Below are 18,863 nucleotides of genomic sequence, written 5' to 3' on the forward strand. Positions count from 1 at the left end.
AGGCACTCAGGCCCCTCATCTCTCCCCAGATCACACATACACAGTCTCTACACAGCTTTACTATTACCCCAAACCGTCCTATACCCCAAACATACATCCATGAGCTCCCCACACAGCCCTAACCCATGACAGAGGCAGCTCTACCAGGGGCATCATGGCACCCCGAGCGGGGAAATGCCGCTGAGGTAAGTGCCTCCTATGTTGCTGCAATTCTTGCTGCTGTTGCAAATCATCCCTTGACCCCACCGAGGCTGACTGGGACACCCTAAACGGGAAGTGGCAGCATATGAGTCAGGGAAGAGGAAAACTCCCTTCCAGGTATTCCCTGTCACCATCCATTGCACCAAAACATCGGATGACCAGCATGAACAAGAAACAGAGACATGTAACTATACCATGATAGAAATGCAAATTTTTCTAGAAAACATTTCTCCAAGGGAAGGGGGAGAACTGTGTTCCCCCTAATTATAAAGCCATGCTGTTACAATTCATAGAAACGTCAGATACAGTAGAACAGGCATTGGACTGCATCCATGTTGTAGCTAGATATGAGAAAGATAATTTTTCTGAAGCCCCAAATCTCGCTTGCCAGTAAAGGCACATGGGCCCCGCTGCCCCATCGGCCAGGAACCTAACAGAGGACCCTTAAGGGATATAGGGACTTCTGGGACCCTTATTGGTCTCCACCAAGGGGTGGTGCTTTCACACAGCTCCATCCTTCATGGGATGACTAACAGACCTCCCTGTATTGGCAGCTCTGGAGATCGGGGTCCGTAATGACGTAACCCTGGGACAGCCCAAGCACAAGGTAGAAATTTTTGCTCAGGCGTTACAGACTCTTCAGCAGACTGGAGTGATGGGCAGCTGTCACCTCTCCGAATCCTGTACCCTGACCTCTGCCAAGGCCTCTGCCTTAGGGACCTGGCAGATCCCTGGAGCGTGGCCCTCCTCTGGGACAACTGCCCATTTACTTCTCTAATTATCCTTGGGACACACATAAACAACTTTTCTCATGGCTCTCATTGACAACTGGAGCTCAAATTACAGTGCTTCCTGGGAAACCCTCCAATTATAAGCAAGGGCCACACGTTAGATTACAACGCATAATAGTCAGGGGAGTGGAAAGCATTCAGCTTCCATTGACTGTCACTACTGAAACAATCTTTATTAAAAATCTTGTAGTGGTGGTAGCCCCTTTGGCCCTACCCTTTCCCGGTACAGCTATGGATGCCCTGATGTACCGCAACGCCATTTGGAACAAACCCAAATCCCTGGTCTTCCTGGTGGAAGCTGAATATTGGGAGCCCATAAGACTGCCACCTAAGACAGTAAATATCCCCCAATAACATGTATGACAGGGGGGGGCTGTGGGATTGCAGCCCAAAATTCAAAATTTAGGACAAGAAGAAGTCATTAAACACACCATTTCTCCTTTTCAATTCCCCCATTTGGCTGCTATTAAAGCCTGCTATTAATGAGTGGCGCCTTATAAGCAACTACGGAAATATCAATGCTGATCCCCACTATTAAGGCTCCCATTTCCAACACTGTCCAGTTAATTAAGGATATCCAAAGGGCTCCAGGGAATTACTTTGCTGTGACAATCTAGCTATTATGTTCTATTCAGTACCAGTTATTGAGGAGTCCCAGCTGCAGTCTACTTTTACTGCAGAAGGCACCCAGTATGCTTTAACCCGTCTGCCTACTGGCTATCTTAACAGCCCAGCTATTGCCCACAGTCTTTGCTGGCAAGACCTGGTGTCCCCTTGCACCGTCTGGCACTATACTGATGTTCTAATCCAGAGCCCCTCAGGAGATTGGTGCACGAGGCCCTAACATGGTTGGTGACCCATCTATAACATACAGGTGGGCTACTGCCCCACAGAAAATTCAAGGACTGTCCACAACTGTTAAATTTCTGGGCATTAACTGATCCTTTAAAATCCAGGAAGTTCCTCTTGCAGCTAAACCTCAGCTGTTAACTATTCAGCTCCCCAACACACTATAGCAAGCCCAACTCGTCTTACTTAGGTCTCTTCACACTTCGGAGGCAACAAATACCACACTTGTCCATCATTCGTAGACCCATTTATGCAGCCACGTACAAACCCTTCACATTTTACTGGTGAAGAGCTAAATAATAAGCTTTATAGCAGGCACAAAGGTCAATTAGTCAAGCCCTCCCACTGGTTCCCCCTGGCTGCTCCTTCTGGGCTGAGAATGGACTATGTGTCCCGGAGCCTTTGGACTAACACAGCTCCTCCTAGCTGCCTGTGGGCTTCTGGACCAGACGGCTGCTCTCTACACCACTACACCCCCTCAGAACCGATTTGGGAACTGGTTCGTTGGTTTTGGTCTTGGTTTGGTGTGCACTGATGCCAGAATTTGCTTGCGTCTTTTGCATTTTGGTGTACACAATGGGAAACACTCCATCTACCCTGAAGGAGAGCCCTTTGGGGCCTATATTAGATAAATGGGTGAAACATAGCCCTGAGCCTATGACTAAGAAACACATGATATACTATTGTAATAGGGTGCGGACCCAAAATATAGGATCAGAAGGGCGATAGCCCCTGAATGGCTCACTCAAATTTTATAGGATCTCGCAGTTACAAGTGTTTTGCAAAACAGCAAGCTGCACCGGCAGTTGTTCCAACTGCCCACCCTCCCCCCATGCCGCCATCATATTCACCACCTCCTGTTTCCCCTACCCACGGGGATCAAATAGAAGTTTCTGTGTTAACCCCCAGAGCACAGGAGCCTGATTTAGTATCACCATCTAAGACTCCACAGACCACCCAATTTGGACCAGGAGCCACTTCCACAGCAGGGCAATTTCCCTTGTGCTGACATCCTATAGGAGGCCAGGCGACGCCCTTGGACTTGAGGCGTCTATTCTAATTTCCCCACAGGAGCCCCAGGGAACTTTGACAGTGGGGAACGAGTTGATTGACTCTCCAATAGATACCACTCCCCAAACCCTCCCTGTTTATCTTAAGAGGCTTGTAAATATTAAACAAAGGGGAAACAAAGTCATCCTAGGAAAAACTTGCCTGTATCTTTGAGATGCAAATGTCCTTTCTGGTCTTCTCAGGAACCCTCATCTCTGCCATCTTTTTAAAATGCATCTTTTTAAAAGAGGGTAAAGTAATTTAGAAATTGACTTATCAAGGATAAATAAAAAACCTAAGTGTCTTTTCTGTAATAATTCAGCCATCTAGACAAGTGAGTTTGATTTTTTCCATCTGTCAGAAACCTAATTTGAATCCAACCTCTTTTTGTAAACAGATGGGTTTCACATGGCTGTACCTGACTCCCTGCTGAAATTTGGAAATGACAACTATGACGTCTCTGTATGTTTGTGTCCTTGTATGTGTCTTTGTCTTTGGATAACATTGCTGAGGTGGATTTGTGGATGAGCTCTATTTAATTGGCTTAAAGAAAAGTGAGCACTTACAAACCAAACTATTCTAAATACAAGAGAAATTGAGCTAAATGAGCTTCAGGTTCATGTGAACTGGGAAATATTCAGTATTAATTAAGACCTGGTATTAACGTTCGTTTGTTGATCTAATTAATATAGACATGCTGTTAGAGTCATCAACATTAAGTATAATACTTTTATTGTGCCTAGGTTTACTATAAGCTAAATAAAATCTTGTTATATCTATTGCAAATTTGTCAGCAAGGAAATAACCTGATGTGAAGAAACTTTTAAGGAAAGAAAATGCAAATGAAATAAGAGCTTTAGGTGAACTTTTTAAAATACTTATCCTTTAGGAAGGTCTATCTAAAATTAGTCTCTCCAGATATTTGACCACTTGAAAGTCAGAATTGTGCTAAAATAAGTGACAGAAGTTTTATGGAAAGTGGACCCTGAAAAAAAGAGTTCTGTACGTGGTCAGGATTGACTAAGTTTAAAATAAGTGTAATTGAGTAAATAAATTTTAAAAGTAAGCTGGTGCAAAACTTGAATTTCGCTTTTCTCTCTGTTAAGAAGACAAGGTTTCTTAAGATTTTGGACTGCCTTTGATAACAGATTTTAAGTTTTTCTACCTTTTAAGAGATCTGTTCTGTACTTGCCTTTGAAATCTTTTATTGTTACTTTGGCTAACTGAATAACTATTGTTTCACAGTGACATGTGATCCTATCTGACAGTTTTAAACCCTTTTCTTATTTTTCGGACAAAACTTCCCGAATCAAATTATAATGAAGTTCCTTTGAGCTCTAGCTAACTTTGGGGTGCTTCAAAGGGCCCCTGAAACACCCCCAAAGAGAGATATTAACTAATTAGGTTGACTTGGTATGTTGAATTACACGGGAAGTGTTGTCAAATAAGCAATAAATCTTCTTAGGTTATATTGTATGCCAAATGATACAGGTATTCTACAGATTATATGGAGTTCCTAAAATTTGGTATGCCCTGATAAAATGTTACCAGTCAGAATTCTCTTTATTATCTGAAAGTGCTGCATGTCACCGCAGTAACCACGTTACTTTGTCAATTGCATCGTAATCAGATTTAAACGTGCCTTCTCTTTGTTTCTTTTCAAGTAGCCAAATGTATGTCTCAGCCCACTCATCTTTGTAAAAATAGACATAGAAGTCTTTCAAATGCTGTTTTAGCAGGAAGTTACTGATGTGTATGTGCCATTTACAGTGATTCTGTATATACTCCCCAGCTTCAAAAACACTTAGAACTGCTGCTGTGGTTTCTGGAAGAGTCAGTTGTTGGTTCCTCAATTACATCTGTGCAGCTCGGGTCTGAGTTTTTAAAGAATAGTTAACTTTTAAAGAAGTTTCTTTATCAAAAGAGCAGTTTGAGTTATAGCCATGGTTTTTGCTGGGTTAACATTGGCTTCAGTTAAATCGTTTCAATTATAAAGTAAGTATAACTATGGTGAAGAAGCTTGTCTCATTTTAAAATGCTGAATCACATTTTATTTCTTGAATTAATGCGATAGAAACGTCAAAATTCCGGACCACTGGAATATGCCAACTTTTTTGTTTTGGGGTTGTGTGTATAGTTTTTGTTGTGCTGATTTGTTTGCTTGTTTTTTAAAGAAACGGAAACTGCTATGTCTGCTAGTGGAAGAAAATGCTTTGTTTTGCTCTGAAGATTCTGAAATTATTCAGGCATATCGTGGTTCATAGATTACAAAGAATAATGCTAGTTAAATGCCAATGAACTATTTTTACTCTTTTTATACGAAATGTACAAATTTCTGGGGGGTGGTGGTGATGGTGGCAGCGGTGCCTCTTACTACCTTATGTAAAACACTTGAACATTTTTATCAATATTGCCATCATCTGTTTAATAGTCCAGTATATTTTCTCAACGTGTTTACCTAAAGTTGTATGGAATGACATAATAAGCAATAAAATCTGGATTACACCCCCCCCCCAAAAAAAAGTGCCTTCTTAATTCTTTCGTCATTGTACACAGTTATGGTATCACTCTGATGCCTTTGCAAAAATGCTTCCTCTTCAAGAAGATTTATAGAAGGGACCTTTGGATAAATACAAGTTTCTGGTTTTCAGACCATAAAGGTGAACTGGGTAAGATCTTGAAGAATTCTAATGGGAAACCTGATGGCTTCATAAAGCTGTTAACAAAAACGATTAGTTGCACATGACTGGGTAAACTGGTGACTATGGTTATAATTTTTATGGTTTCTATCTGAAAAATGACTGCTTTAAATCTGTGTTTTCCAGGTGTAAGCAAAAGTCTCCCCTTAAACTAATTATGACTTACAGTAATTTGTTAAATTATACCCTTGTATGCAGAATTGAAACATTTATCTTTTTCTCTCTACCTGGTTGATCCTGCCAGTAGCGTATGCTTGTCTCAAAGATGAAGCCGTGCATGTCTAAGTATGCACTGCTGGTACACTGAAACAGCGGATGGCTCACTAACTCAGTTATGGTACCTCTGGTCGCTCACCATTGCAACTGGATTACAAATAGTTATACTGCTCATTGTTCTTTGTTTCCAGATTGTTTGCTCTTTGTGTCTCCCTGCTGCACTGTGTCTTTGTTAACGTTACTAGCTGCATTACTTATATCCTGTCTATTTTATAAGATTGGTGTCTCTTACAGTACCCAGTATGTAACCAGGCCTCCAACAATACTTCTATGGCTAAACATCTTGAGGAAATAGATCACATTTATAACATAAAATAATTGTAATAGTGTGATTCTAGGTATGGGAGGAAGCAACAAGGGAAAATGTCTCCTGGATCATAATTAGATAGAGGATCCAGAGGATCTTTAATTATCAATAGAGCCTAATCCAAAAACTAGCACCTGGAGTGGCATATCAAGCATTCTTCCCTGACCTGGGATGAGCCTCCCAGCACCGTGGGACAAAATTTGATCCTGAAATGTCTCCCAGATATTGGTCAAAATCCTGACCAAGAGGAGAGGATCTGAGAAATGGAATATTGCCTGACACATCAGTCATTAGCGATTGCAGCCCTCCAACGTGAGCCGGTGAGCCCTGACGAAACTCAGGATATGAGAATATAGGATACAGGCCCCGGGTAGCTGAGGTACATATCAAATGAATGATTTCAGTGAGCCCAGACTCTTGCATCTTCCCATACATAGAAAACTGCTAAATTCCTTAACTTGAGACGCTGCTTCCCAGGCTTGAAGCTCTCAAAATTCCCATCAAATAGATCATAACTCTCAACTTTTAGGCTGAGAATATTTTTTTAAGGCTACTGGTGTAAAGGAGACACTTTCCAGAGAGGAACAACAACAAAAAAAACAACGTTTGGAACACTGGCACCGATGGTGGACACTCCCGGAAAGTTCCATCTGACGAAGCAATTAGAAGGGCCGTCACCCCTTCTTTTTCCACAAGACTGTGGAATGGACATTGACAGTAGGGAATTGTAACAGGGAGGAGCCAAATCTGACTACACGTTGGATCTGTTTCTTTGACTTTAACCTTTGCCTTCCGCTGCTTTTGTTCACTAAAAGGATACTGTCTGTACATAATGGCCTGCCTCCGGGAACCCTGTTCCTCTGTCTGAATGTTAAACCAAAGTGCCTTTGTTCAGGGAAACATACGGACTCTGTCCACCTGTGGATGGCTGCAATTAAGAAGAAATTAACACATCCCCTCCCTGAGGCTGGCCATTCCAGGAGATATTCGCAAAACTTATGGCCCTTTTACTTTACCTCCTCATCTCCTCCCCATCTCTGTGCTATAAAAGAAACTGGCATCCAAACCCCAATAAGATGGTTATTTTGAGACTTTAGTCCGCCATCTTCTCGGTCTGCTGGCTTTCCGAATAAAGTCATATTCCTTGCCTCAACACCTCATCTCCGACTTATTGGCCTGTCGTGCGGCAAGCACAGCAAGCTTGGACTTGGTAACATCTTTACTCAGGACACGGTGTCACAAAATGGGACATTGTTTTCTGTTTCTTTGTTTTGTTTTTGTGTTTTGTGTTTGTTTTTGTTTTGGGCTGGACCACGTGGCTTGTGGGATCTTAGTTCCTCGACCAGAGATCGAACCCACGCTCCCTGCAGTGGAAGCTTGGAGTCCTAAGCAATGGCCTACCAGGGAATTCCCATGGGACACTGTTACCTTGCAGTCATGGTCCTCACCTTTGTGAGACAGAGGTAGTAGTGTAGCAGGATTGAGAACGTTGTAAAGTTTAAGATAAAGATTAGGTGGTGAAAGCAGGATTTCACAGGAAGTGAATCTAGTGACACTTGCAGTGAAACGTTGTCAATTCAGAGTTAAGAAGACTGTGGACAATGTGTGGAATTTGCAAATAAACTTCATTTTCTAAAGTCAAATCTGCCAAGGCTTCCACTAAATTTGCAGTTGTGGCTATAACCTTAAGACAACTGAGATAGCCATAAGCAACTGACTCAAGTTGCATGCTATAATAGGCAAAAGGCCTATGTTTACTACCATGCTCACATAGTTCCGCGGGGCCTGATTATGCCATTCATGCACAAATAAAGTAAAAGGTTCTGAATAACCTAAAGTTAATCTATTAGGTAGAGATCTCTTTGCTAACTTAAAAGGGCTAATATATTTTGCCTCCAGTGGAGATCTCACCTTAAAGTTTCCGGATCAACCTGAACCTGATCATTTGCGTAACCCTAAGGCAGGCAGCTCTTGCAGTGCTTGTTTTAGCCTTATAAAAGCCTGCTTATGTTTATCTTCCCAAGCAAAGGATTCAGGGACTAAATCTTTAATAAGTTCATAGAGTGGAAGAGGTAACAGAGAAAAATTTGGAACCCAGAGCTTGCAATAACCAGCTAAACCTAGAAATCCACAATGCTAGCACTTAGTTGTGAGTCTAGGAAGTTCCTGTATCAGCCTAATTCTCTCTGGAGATAGCTGAATTCCTTCAGTGCTTAGATTATGTCCTAGGTAATGAACAGTGTCTAGAGATAATTGTAATTTTTCCTTTGTGTTCTTTCTCAGCTAACTGTTGCAGGAAATAAATGGAATCTTTTATGCATGCCTTATGGAATCTTTACAGTAGCTGAGCACAGCAGGAGGTTATCTCCATATGGTATAAAGGTTGATTTCTCAGGGAACTAGAGGGTACTTAAATCTTGGTGAAGTACTTGGGAGAAAAAAGAAGGGGTCCCAGTGAACCCTTGAGGCATAAAAGTGCAGGTATATTGTTGATTGTTCCAAGTAAAGGCATATAGATATTGGCTGTTGGGTCTCCGGGATGCTGAAGAAAGGTGAACAAAGGTCTCCAACAGTACACCATTCCAAGTCAGTTGAATCTTGTGACAGAAGGGTGGCTAGGTTTGGAACAACAGGAAAACAGGGAATAACTATTTTTATTAACAGCTCCCAAGTCCTGGACAAATCGCCATCCTGCCAGGTTTCCAACCAGGCAAGATTGGCATGCTGCAGGGACGAGTACAGGAATGACTACCTCCCGGGAAATTAAGTCTTCTACAATAGGTGTGAGACCTTGTATGACCGCAGGCTTTAATAGTTGTTGAGGAAACCTAGGGAGAGGTTAGGCTACATCTATCTGAATCTTTATAGGTATGCATTTTTTTATTCTTCTGATGTTAACACCGTCAGAAGTAGCCCCCAAATTTGCAGGCATCTCCATCAAATTAGAGAACTTGTGCTGAACTTCCTCTTTTATGTCCAGGACAGATTGTAAGGAACATAAATAATCAGGTTCAGGTTGATCAGGAAACTTTAAGGTGAGATCTCCACTGGAGGCAAAATGTACTGACCCTTTTAAGTTAGAAAAGAGATTTCTACCGAATAGATTAACTGGGGCTATATTGCATAGCAAAAAGGAATCTTGGTTGAGATAAAAATTCTCTCTGAACTTTATTAGGTACTCCCACTATGGAAACATCCTCTTGACTCAGAGGGGCCTGTTGTTCTTTGAGGGTGGGATTTAGAGTAGAAAGCACAGCTCTGGTTAGGGCTAGGGATAGGGTGTTAAAGGGTTAGGTAATTATGTTTACAGTTAGGGTTAGGGTTTAATGTAGATTTCAAAGTAAAACATGAGAGTGGGGTTTAAAGTAGAAAGCATAGCTCCAGTATCAACTAAAATTTGGCAGTTTTTTATCAATTTTCATTCTATTTTCCTCTGGGCTGTTTAAGGTAATTGCTGGTAATAGTTTACCAGAGACCCTCTGGAGTTCTGCCAACTAGGGGAGAGGGTCATGGGGGGGCCCTCCCTTTGAGACAGATATGAGAGCATTTGTGAAGAGTTTGCATAGGACCTTTGAGGACACCTTTTTGTCCAGTGTCCTCACTGATTACAAATGAAACATTAACTTTGGGTCATCGAATTGATCATGGACCCCTAGGAGGTTGTAATGGGGGAGGCCTAGGTGTTATTTTGTGTCTCTTGCCTTAGAGCTGTTGTAACTGTAAGGCTATGAGCTTGGTGGATTTCTGTTTGTGATCTTGCTCCAAGGTCCTTTCAAAATGCTCAGCTATAGTCAGGAGTTCAGTCAGGCCTACAGCCTCCCAGCCTATTTTCTGCCCTTTTATCAATCCACTAATCTCAGAAGATAATCCATTTACAAAGAGGGCAGTTAAAGTAGGCTGAGTGGCCTTTTTATTGCTTGTAACCCCAAATGCTGTAAAAAGAGAGCCTACAAACTGGCTGGAAAGTCTTCCACAGATTCACCCCTCTTTTGTTTGTATGAGTGAATAACAGGCCAATCATTATTAGGCCAATTAATAATAGACCAAGTGTGAGCAGGGAAGATTTTAGGAATAGCTTATAAAAGGTTAGTTGTTATTCTGCAAGCCTTTTTAGGTTGAGGATCTTGAATATCATCCTAGGGATTATGTCATTTTGCTTCCCGCGTCCATTCTGGGGCTTCCCCCAGTCCTACCAACATGTGTACAAGCAGATAAAGATCTAGCAGTTTGGGGACATAGGCCGTGACAGTGACTCTAAATTCTTCAAAAAATGTTGGGGGTTCCTCCCTAGGTTTAGAGAATTCTTTGACTATAGCTCTCAGTTCAGTCTTTGACCAAGAGGTAAAGGACACCTGAGGGGGCTCACCTGCAACCTCAGGTAGTTTTACTTTAAATGGCAATTGTTAAATATTCTCTTGGGAATAGAAAAGTATTTCAGACAGAAAATGAGTAAAAGAAGAGTACTCAGGTGAAAAAGGAAAGGGGGGGGACAGTAGGAGTTACATCTGCAGTCACATCCGTCCTATGGTCTTTTGTTTCAGGTACCTTTTGCCTCTTTAATTTTTCATTAGCTTTTTGTTCTAAGTCTCTAAACGAAGCTATTTTGGAATCTTGAAACCTTCTGTAAACTTTTACATACCAATTAAAGCAGGCATCTCATTCTCCCTGTCCAATTTGGGAACCCTTGCTCTCTAGTGTTTTCCTTAAATGAACAATCTTGTCTAACTGGAACATTCCCCACAATGACCACTGTAATTCTAGATCAATATTAGTATAATTTTGCCATCTTTCTAAATATCTACAGCCTCCAGGACCATAGTTCTCAAATATAAAATAAGCAGGTGTGCCAGAAGCTGGCATTCTCAACTCTTTGGTGATAAAGGATCTCATTTCCTTAGCTAGCCTTTGTCAACCCAAAAGAACACACAAAAGAACTGCGCCTTAATATATCAGCAGTAACAAAGAGATGTTACTATGTCCTGGCCAAAAGAAGGCCTGGTATGCACCACCACCAATTCCCAGGGATCCCTGGACTGAGGAAAAAGATCCAACCAGCAAATCCCAAGGAATGGGGGCTGCAAACTGATGCCAAACAAAATGGAGAACTATAGCCGCCACCAACAGTTCCAAGCATGGAAACTGAGGGCTGATGCCAAACAGATGGGGAAGTGCAGACTACACTGCCAGCAGTGCCCAATGTGGAATCCAGGGAACAAAATTAGGGGCTAGGGTTTACCACTCAAAAATATACTGGCAATAACCAAGAGATGTTACTGTGTCCTGGGAATTTCCCTCTGAAAGGCTAGGGGTTTGGCCTCAGGGAGAATCCTCTACCAGCCAAACTGACCTGCCCTGGAAAGGAAAGCCAGTTAGATTGCGAGCACAAACTCAATCAAAGAGAATGGAGCTCAAACCAAGAGGAGCTTACCAACAACCTTCAGGAATGGCAAGAAAGACAGTGAACTCAAAGGAGTTGTGGGCACCACACCTGTTTCTCCTCGTCCCAAATGTTATCAGAAATTTGCTTCAGATCCCATCACTGCCACCAATATATTTATCTTTTTCTTTTTAAAAAGATAAGCAATTAATCATAAAATCATCGTGTTAGCAGGAGGAATCATAAGAGTGGATTTTAGAAAAGTGCACATATATATTTTTATACAGAACATTTCCGGAGGGATACATATTAAACTGTTAGTGGCCACCTCTGAATGCCACCAATGTATTAAAAAACAAAATTTAACTGAGTAAATTTGAAGATTTACTTTGAAGTTTGAATAAATTGGCTTTATTAAACGATTCATGAATCAGGCAGCATCACATCTGATGGAAAGGGAGATACTCCAACTGGTTACACAACATGGAAGGCTTTTTGTTTTTTGGCCACGCCACATGGCATGTGGAAATCCTAGTTCCCCGACCAGGGATCGAACCCATGCCCCGTGCATTGGAGGAGCAGAGTCTTAGCCCCTGGACCACCAGGGAAGTCCCAGAAGGCTTTTAAAGTAAAGAGGGTGGGACAAGGAAAGAAAGTCATCATCAAGGGAAAAAATGAAAGTTCACTGGAGGAAAGTGAAACTTCAGGTGACAATGGCTTCTCATTGGCTGAACTGTGGAATTTTCTATTAGCTCTTTCTATTTTCTATTTCTTGTTGCTGGCCAGGAAGGAAGTCTTCCCTCCTCCAGCTGGGGTAGTAAAGTGGTTGCACTTCCTGTTTGGGGTCAGTGAATGACCTCTTCCTGTTGGGGTAATTGATGATGAGTGACACGGCATGAGAGCTCCCTCTATGGGCCTTCCAGACTCCAATTCTAGTTGAGGTTTCCTTTTGTTAACACTCACAGCATGTTTTATTGGCAGGAGGATTCACAATGAGGGAGAAAAGGCCACAAGACTCACCATAAAGAAGGCTCAGAAATTCCTGGGTGGGTCCAAGGGAGGCACAAGGTGGCTGTGGGGTCAGCTGGCGGCCACAATGATCACGTGGTTCCATCTGATGGGTTTGCAGCTCGATGTGGAATAGTGAATAAAAGGGTCAGTTCATCCTATCAGAGAAACATGAAACTGAGATAAGCTTCCCACTGCTGGAAGCATCATGAGCCTTCAGAAAAGAACAGAGAACATGTCTAAAGGGTTTGGGAACATCAGAGTCATATCTCCTCAGAGTGGGACTCCCCAGGCTCTCCAGGTCTCAGTCCCCAACTCTCCCTCAGGGACAAAGCCTCCTCACCTCTGTCCTTGTCAGCTCACTGATCCCTAGAGGTCCTGCCTATCCCTGAGGACTTAGATTTCCACGGAGACAGGTTGGTTGAGACCTAGTGATACAGTTGACCAGCCTGATACGCAACAGTTCCCACCACCCTGGGGCAGTTGGGCTCAGGGACACGTGGCTCTGGACCCCATGTGGAGGGTGTCCTTGCACGTCAGCTGTGCCCCAGAAGAGCCAGTAACGCCTATAGCTGTCCAACTGATTCTCAGGGTATTTTCCTGGGAGAGCCCTTGGTCATCTGACCTCCTATCCAGGAAGCCCCGTGACTTTCTGACTGCTGCCTGTCACGCCAACAACACACCTGTGAAGGTTCTGCTCTGCATGGCCATCTGTCCACCAGGCCCCCCCTTCTAGGGACCCAGATGCTAGGACCACCCAAATGCTGAAGGAGTGTCCACCTGCCTAAGGTACAGACACCCCTGTATCCATCTGCATGATTTCTACTGGGAATCAACAACATTTATGGGGATTCTTTGGCCCTAAAGAACAGACCAACCTGATAGGAGCAATGCAATGATTCCCGATTACCAGGGTCAATGCACATATACAGGGGCCCATAGCCCCAGATGCCCCACTCACAATTCACATGGGTGTCCCATACGTACCCACCGATGCCCAAATATTCTTGCTTCATACATACATACATCCAAACACGCACATCAGTGGTGTGCTGGTAAGTGCTAAAAAACTCTCCGAGAAAGGTGGGAAAGACTTCACCTATGCTCTCTACGTGGTATAAATATTCCCAGCATGACCAATTTCAAGCTACCCACCTGACATCACTGAACACAGAGCTGGGAAGAGATATGCACCATTGACTATCCCAGGATACTATGAACCAGTTCCAGCACATCCCATACCTTTTCCTATGAATTTGTGCACACAATCCACTTACACCCCAAGTAGAACCCTCAACTCCCATCACAGATATATAACCAAAAGGATACCACATACACATATCTGTTTGTACATATACATATATATATATATATATATATATATATATATATATATATATCCTGAACACACACGTACATTTCTACCCTCACCCTGAATTATACACAAACAGACTACCTCTTACTACCTAAATTTTTACAGACGAAACCTTACTCACCCTGAATATTCACATTCCACTCTCACAACTATATATACACACACAACATGGGCCTGAAAACAAACATGTGCAACCAATATGCCATCCAGATGTACACACTGAGTACCTAAACACACAGGCTCACCAAGTACACAACTGTCTCATGGGCAACCCAAAAAAGACCCATATGCAGTCCCACAGCCCTAAAATACATATACTCCAGGATTCCTGCATACACACATAACCTACACCGTCTACTGGTTTCCAAACACACAAACTAAACTCTCACATCCCCCAGAATACATACCCCAGAAGCCCCAGGAACTCAAAAACACACACAGCCACAAATAACCTATTCTTATCAAATACAGCTGACCCTTGAACAGCTTGGGGGTTAGGGCGCCAACCCTCCATGCAGTGGTTCTGCATCCATGGATCGTGTAGTAGTCCTGTAGTATTTACTGGAAAAAAAATCCACTAGAAGTGGACCCGTGTGGTTCAAACGTGTGTTGTTCAAGGGTCAACTGTACATATAAGTCCACCTCACTAATACTGAGAACACACATACAAGCAACACCACTAAATTCTTCAGGCATTACATTTGGAAATAGACACACAGAGGACTCTAAGCCTCCTGATATACTCACAAATCACAAATACACACACCCACAAACTACTCATGAGTATACACCCCAAATGCTCAGACACACTCAAAACAGGAAAACACCGACAACCTCTGCAGTCTTACTAATATACATACACAATTCTCACACACCTATGGACACACACATGCAAATATTCCCAAGCCCTGAACATACAGATCCCCTCCCAAACACTATACGTTATGCTATCTCTCCAGAATACAAGCTCCCCACCACTACCCCAACATATAAACTGTATATGTGTGGGGGGGTGTTTATATATATATATTTCTACCCTCACCCTGAATATATAGACAGACCACCTCTTGCTCCTACCAAACACATGTATAAACACCCTAGCATTCTCCAAAGAAATACACTTTGAATACTCCTAACAACTCCATACCTTGTGAACAAACTTTGATAATGCATGAACCTGATGACGGACACACACACAGATTAGAATGCACAAGTAAGATACATACAAGTATCTCCAGCAAACCATTTATGAAACAACTTCCGTATATCAAATTATCCCTAGCTATTAGGAGCCAGCTCACACATATGCAAATACTAACAAATACCCGTATCACATATTTCTAATATATAGAAATGCAATTGTCCAACTTCCCTGTAGAAACATAGAACCCCACCTCTTTATCAGATACACATATACTCACTTCCCAAAATACATACGCTTAAGAGGCTCCTACTGAAAATTACAAATGCACAGCCTCAGCAAATATTCCTCCAAGTGGCCATGCCCCTTGAATACACACACAAACTCATTTAACACATAACTCTCCACAAGTCCCAAATAGAACCACAATTACCCAGAATACTACAAATATGCAATAATATCACCCTATATGCCCTTTGTTCCAAATACACATACAGTACCACACTACTGGCATATACATAACCCCACATTCCCAACCTCTCACACAGAATTAACTCTGCCATCTTGCAGAATACAGAATCATACAAACACAACATACCTACATATACAACATCCACCAGTCCCAGAAAATAGTCACAGACTTGCCCTCTACACATCCAAATATACATAGACAGCTCCTGAAAATGCACACACACAAACACCCCATAACCATACAACATGCCCTGAATACACAAATGATCATCCTACATTCCCCAAATATACAAAATAAACAGACTGGACACCCAAAGTAATATACACCACTACTTTTCCTGACATTGCCCTTATGCATATGCAGATAATCCTTCCAAATCCACCATTAGACACACATAAATCCCCAAATTCATGGGTGATAAAAACACATGTAAACATATTCCCCAAACACCAAATTACAAACACCTAACCACCAACTCCTTGAGTATGCCTGCGTCACATCTCAACACCCTCCAAGTACAACACTCACTCTTACACACTCTCACAAAAACACAGGCATGACCTCCCTTCAGACACAAACATCCACAGACAAAACCAACCCACACCTTTGACTACATATCAGATTCCCACCAACCAATTAAATATGTACAGACCCCATCTATGCTTGCAAATCAATCATGATTTGACATCAGACTACAAGTACATGTTTACTACCACATTCAGCAAAGTTTCTCCCATCACTGACAAAAGAATGCAATTTGGACATAAGTGTTGATTGATGTTTTTATGATAAGAAGGAAGACACTAGTGAAACCATGAGTGTGTTCCTTCGACCTTCACTCATTTTCCAATCACCTGAGCTACACCTTTGGAACCAGATGAGGGTTTTCAACTCGCAAGAACGTCCCTCTAGCTTTTGTACTCTTCAGAACGCGCAGCCTAGAACGGCACCTGTTTAATAGCACACACACACTACTTACCCCCCACCGTAGGCCCCGCAATCACTGAACCCTTCATGCAGCCGGCTCCCCAGTGGTGCCAATAACCCTGGGGTAAGCCCCTCAAGGGAATCGAGCTCTATGGGGGCGTGAATCCACATTGTGGGGAGTCTCCTTACACGGACAAGGGCACAAATATCCCACAGGGTGAACACCAGCGCAGAGCGGTGACACCTGAGGGGTGAAAAGTCCCCATACCCCTTACCTCAGGGTTCCTAGAATTGACTCCAGAGGCGGCCATGACAGGCCCCGCCCCCGCCGGACGGCCGTTGGGGCCCCAACCTCCGCGCTCGCGCATGCGCTCCTGTCTTCCGGAGCCGAGCCAACTGCCCCAACAGACGCCAGGAGCGGTCCGCGTGCCAGAGAGCCCCGCCCCAGTGGGCGTGCGCGGGCGTGCGCAGGCGTGCAGGCGCGGGGCGCGCGGGGATCTGTTCCAGGAGGTCTCTGCAGGAGAGGAGAGAAATGCAGGGTCGGGCACGCTACGCAGCATCTCTGGCGACGCTCCTCGCCGGGAACCTTCGTGACGGTGTCTTCTTAAAACCAGCTCTTGTGAGATGTGCACTCGTGATTTTTCCATTGCACACCTGAAACCCATGCACTTAGCTACAAAGAGTTCTGGAGAGCTCCGCTCTAAGCACAGTAGCCTTAAATTGGGGCAAGTGCTTTCATGCCCTTTGGACTGCAGTTCCTTGGTTCTTCTTTATGCCTTTCAAAAAACAGTAGGTCCTTTTTCCTAGCAAGCCTGAAGTTTCCGCTAAAGAACAATTCTAGCAAAGAATTCAGACCTGGGAAACACTCTTAAGATACTGTCTCCTGACTCCGTTCCTAGAGTTTTTCCAAACGCATTTACTCTACTAGAATATTTTTTCTCAGTGTATTTAATACATGGAGGTTTTTCAATAAATGTTGATTCACAGGTGTTTCCTTTGTACGGTTTTTTTTTTTTTTTTTTAATAACTTTGAGAGAGAGTGGACAATCTGGGCCAATTTCAACACAGCAGGTAGTATGGGAAAAATTTTCCTTTCCCTCCCTCCTTTTTTGTAATATCTTGCAGACTTTCAGTTGGCATTAAAAACAACAACAACAACAAAAATAGTAGCAGGATCAACTTACTGACCTGACTTTGTAATACTTCCCAAAGAAACTTCAATCATCAGATCCTCTTTCTGGTCAATTGCAAGATTAGAGCATTTCTCACTCAACAGGATGCCTCTGAAGACCCCTCACGTCTAACAGCACTAAGCGCCTCCAAGTGCACAGACTTGAAAACTCCACAAGACACAAACACGGTATCTCTTCGTTTCTTTAATGTTTCGTGATTGAGTGGAAGATGAACTGTCTTCTGAGGCTTGTGATGCATGTCCAGAGTTGTTTTTTCTCAGTAGTCAATGCCTGCCCGCAGCCTCTGTGCAGGAATAGTCAGAGATCATGATCCAAAGGACTTTTAGATACTCCCTTCTGTGACTACTCTTCCCAAATTACATTTGGGCTAATTTGATTATCTCTGTCCCTGGGGTGTAGGATTTTAAAGTATTACAAAAGTGATTGCAGAATTGGGACTGGCTAATTTTTGCACAGTGCAATTTTTGTATCAGCGGCCTTGAGAAGAGTCCTTCAAATACTGTATCAGAATTATGAGTGAGAATCTTGTAAATAATTGGTTGAATGACTGAACAAAGGGAGGAAGCAACAAGGAAGCCTGCCTTTCTCGAGTGCCTGGGTACAATATTTTGCCTCACCATCCCTCTAGTATGAAGTTATTGGTTGAAAATCATATGAGTTTTCCTTCATTGTAAAAGCTCCAGTACTGAGCGATATTCCCAAACTGTTTATTTTTTTTCAGTCCCCGACAGGAGTTTCTTTAGATATAAAGTTCACCATGCTGTTGCTTGAAATATTCTCACCTTATCTTCTCATCTTCTTCTGAGTCAATTTTTCCTGACAAGGGGCAAGGAACTTCTTAAACACCAACAGGAGTCTTTTTCACACTGTGGAACAGTCCTTCTAAACCTCTGTTTCCTTCCCCAACACCCCACAATCAGTTGGAGTTCTACTGCAGCTACAGCAGTGAGAAAATCTCATCTCCCAAGAGATTTGGTTGCCATCCTCTGAGGTTTTCAGCCTTCATCTCCCTTGACAAGTTTCCTAACAGTCCTCTCTTCTCACAACACAAACCACGAATACTCTTTCATATCATTTTGATAGTGGTAAACTGACTGACATGGATTCTCAATATGAAAATAATAATCAGACAAGTTTTGTAAAAGGAATGCTACCATCATTCCCATGCAGATGGGGCCATATGCAATGATGAGCCTA

At 42.8% G+C, this 18,863-nt stretch overlaps 1 protein-coding gene across 4 annotated transcripts in view; it reads right to left on the reverse strand.

Moving 5' to 3' along the window:
• Positions 1–16,823, reverse strand: part of LOC132366899 (contactin-associated protein-like 3) — a 158,163-nt gene extending 141,340 nt beyond the window's left edge. For 3 of the 4 annotated variants that reach the window (XR_009503580.1, XR_009503582.1, XM_059924354.1), the window contains exons 1-2: positions 16,749–16,823; positions 12,571–12,716 (exon numbers count right to left, since the gene is read on the reverse strand). Coding sequence is in view for 1 of the 4 variants with exons in the window: in XM_059924354.1 (XP_059780337.1) it covers positions 12,571–12,664 (94 nt within the window). In the remaining 3 variants the exon portion in view is untranslated. Of the gene's footprint in view, positions 1–12,570; positions 12,717–16,525; positions 16,556–16,748 lie in introns of those variants that run through there. The other variant, XR_009503581.1, reaches the window with a different exon arrangement.
• Between the last annotated feature and the right edge of the window lie 2,040 nt (positions 16,824–18,863).

Source organism: Balaenoptera ricei, chromosome 6, assembly GCF_028023285.1.
Source record: "Balaenoptera ricei isolate mBalRic1 chromosome 6, mBalRic1.hap2, whole genome shotgun sequence".
Classification (NCBI taxonomy): domain Eukaryota; kingdom Metazoa; phylum Chordata; class Mammalia; order Artiodactyla; family Balaenopteridae; genus Balaenoptera; species Balaenoptera ricei.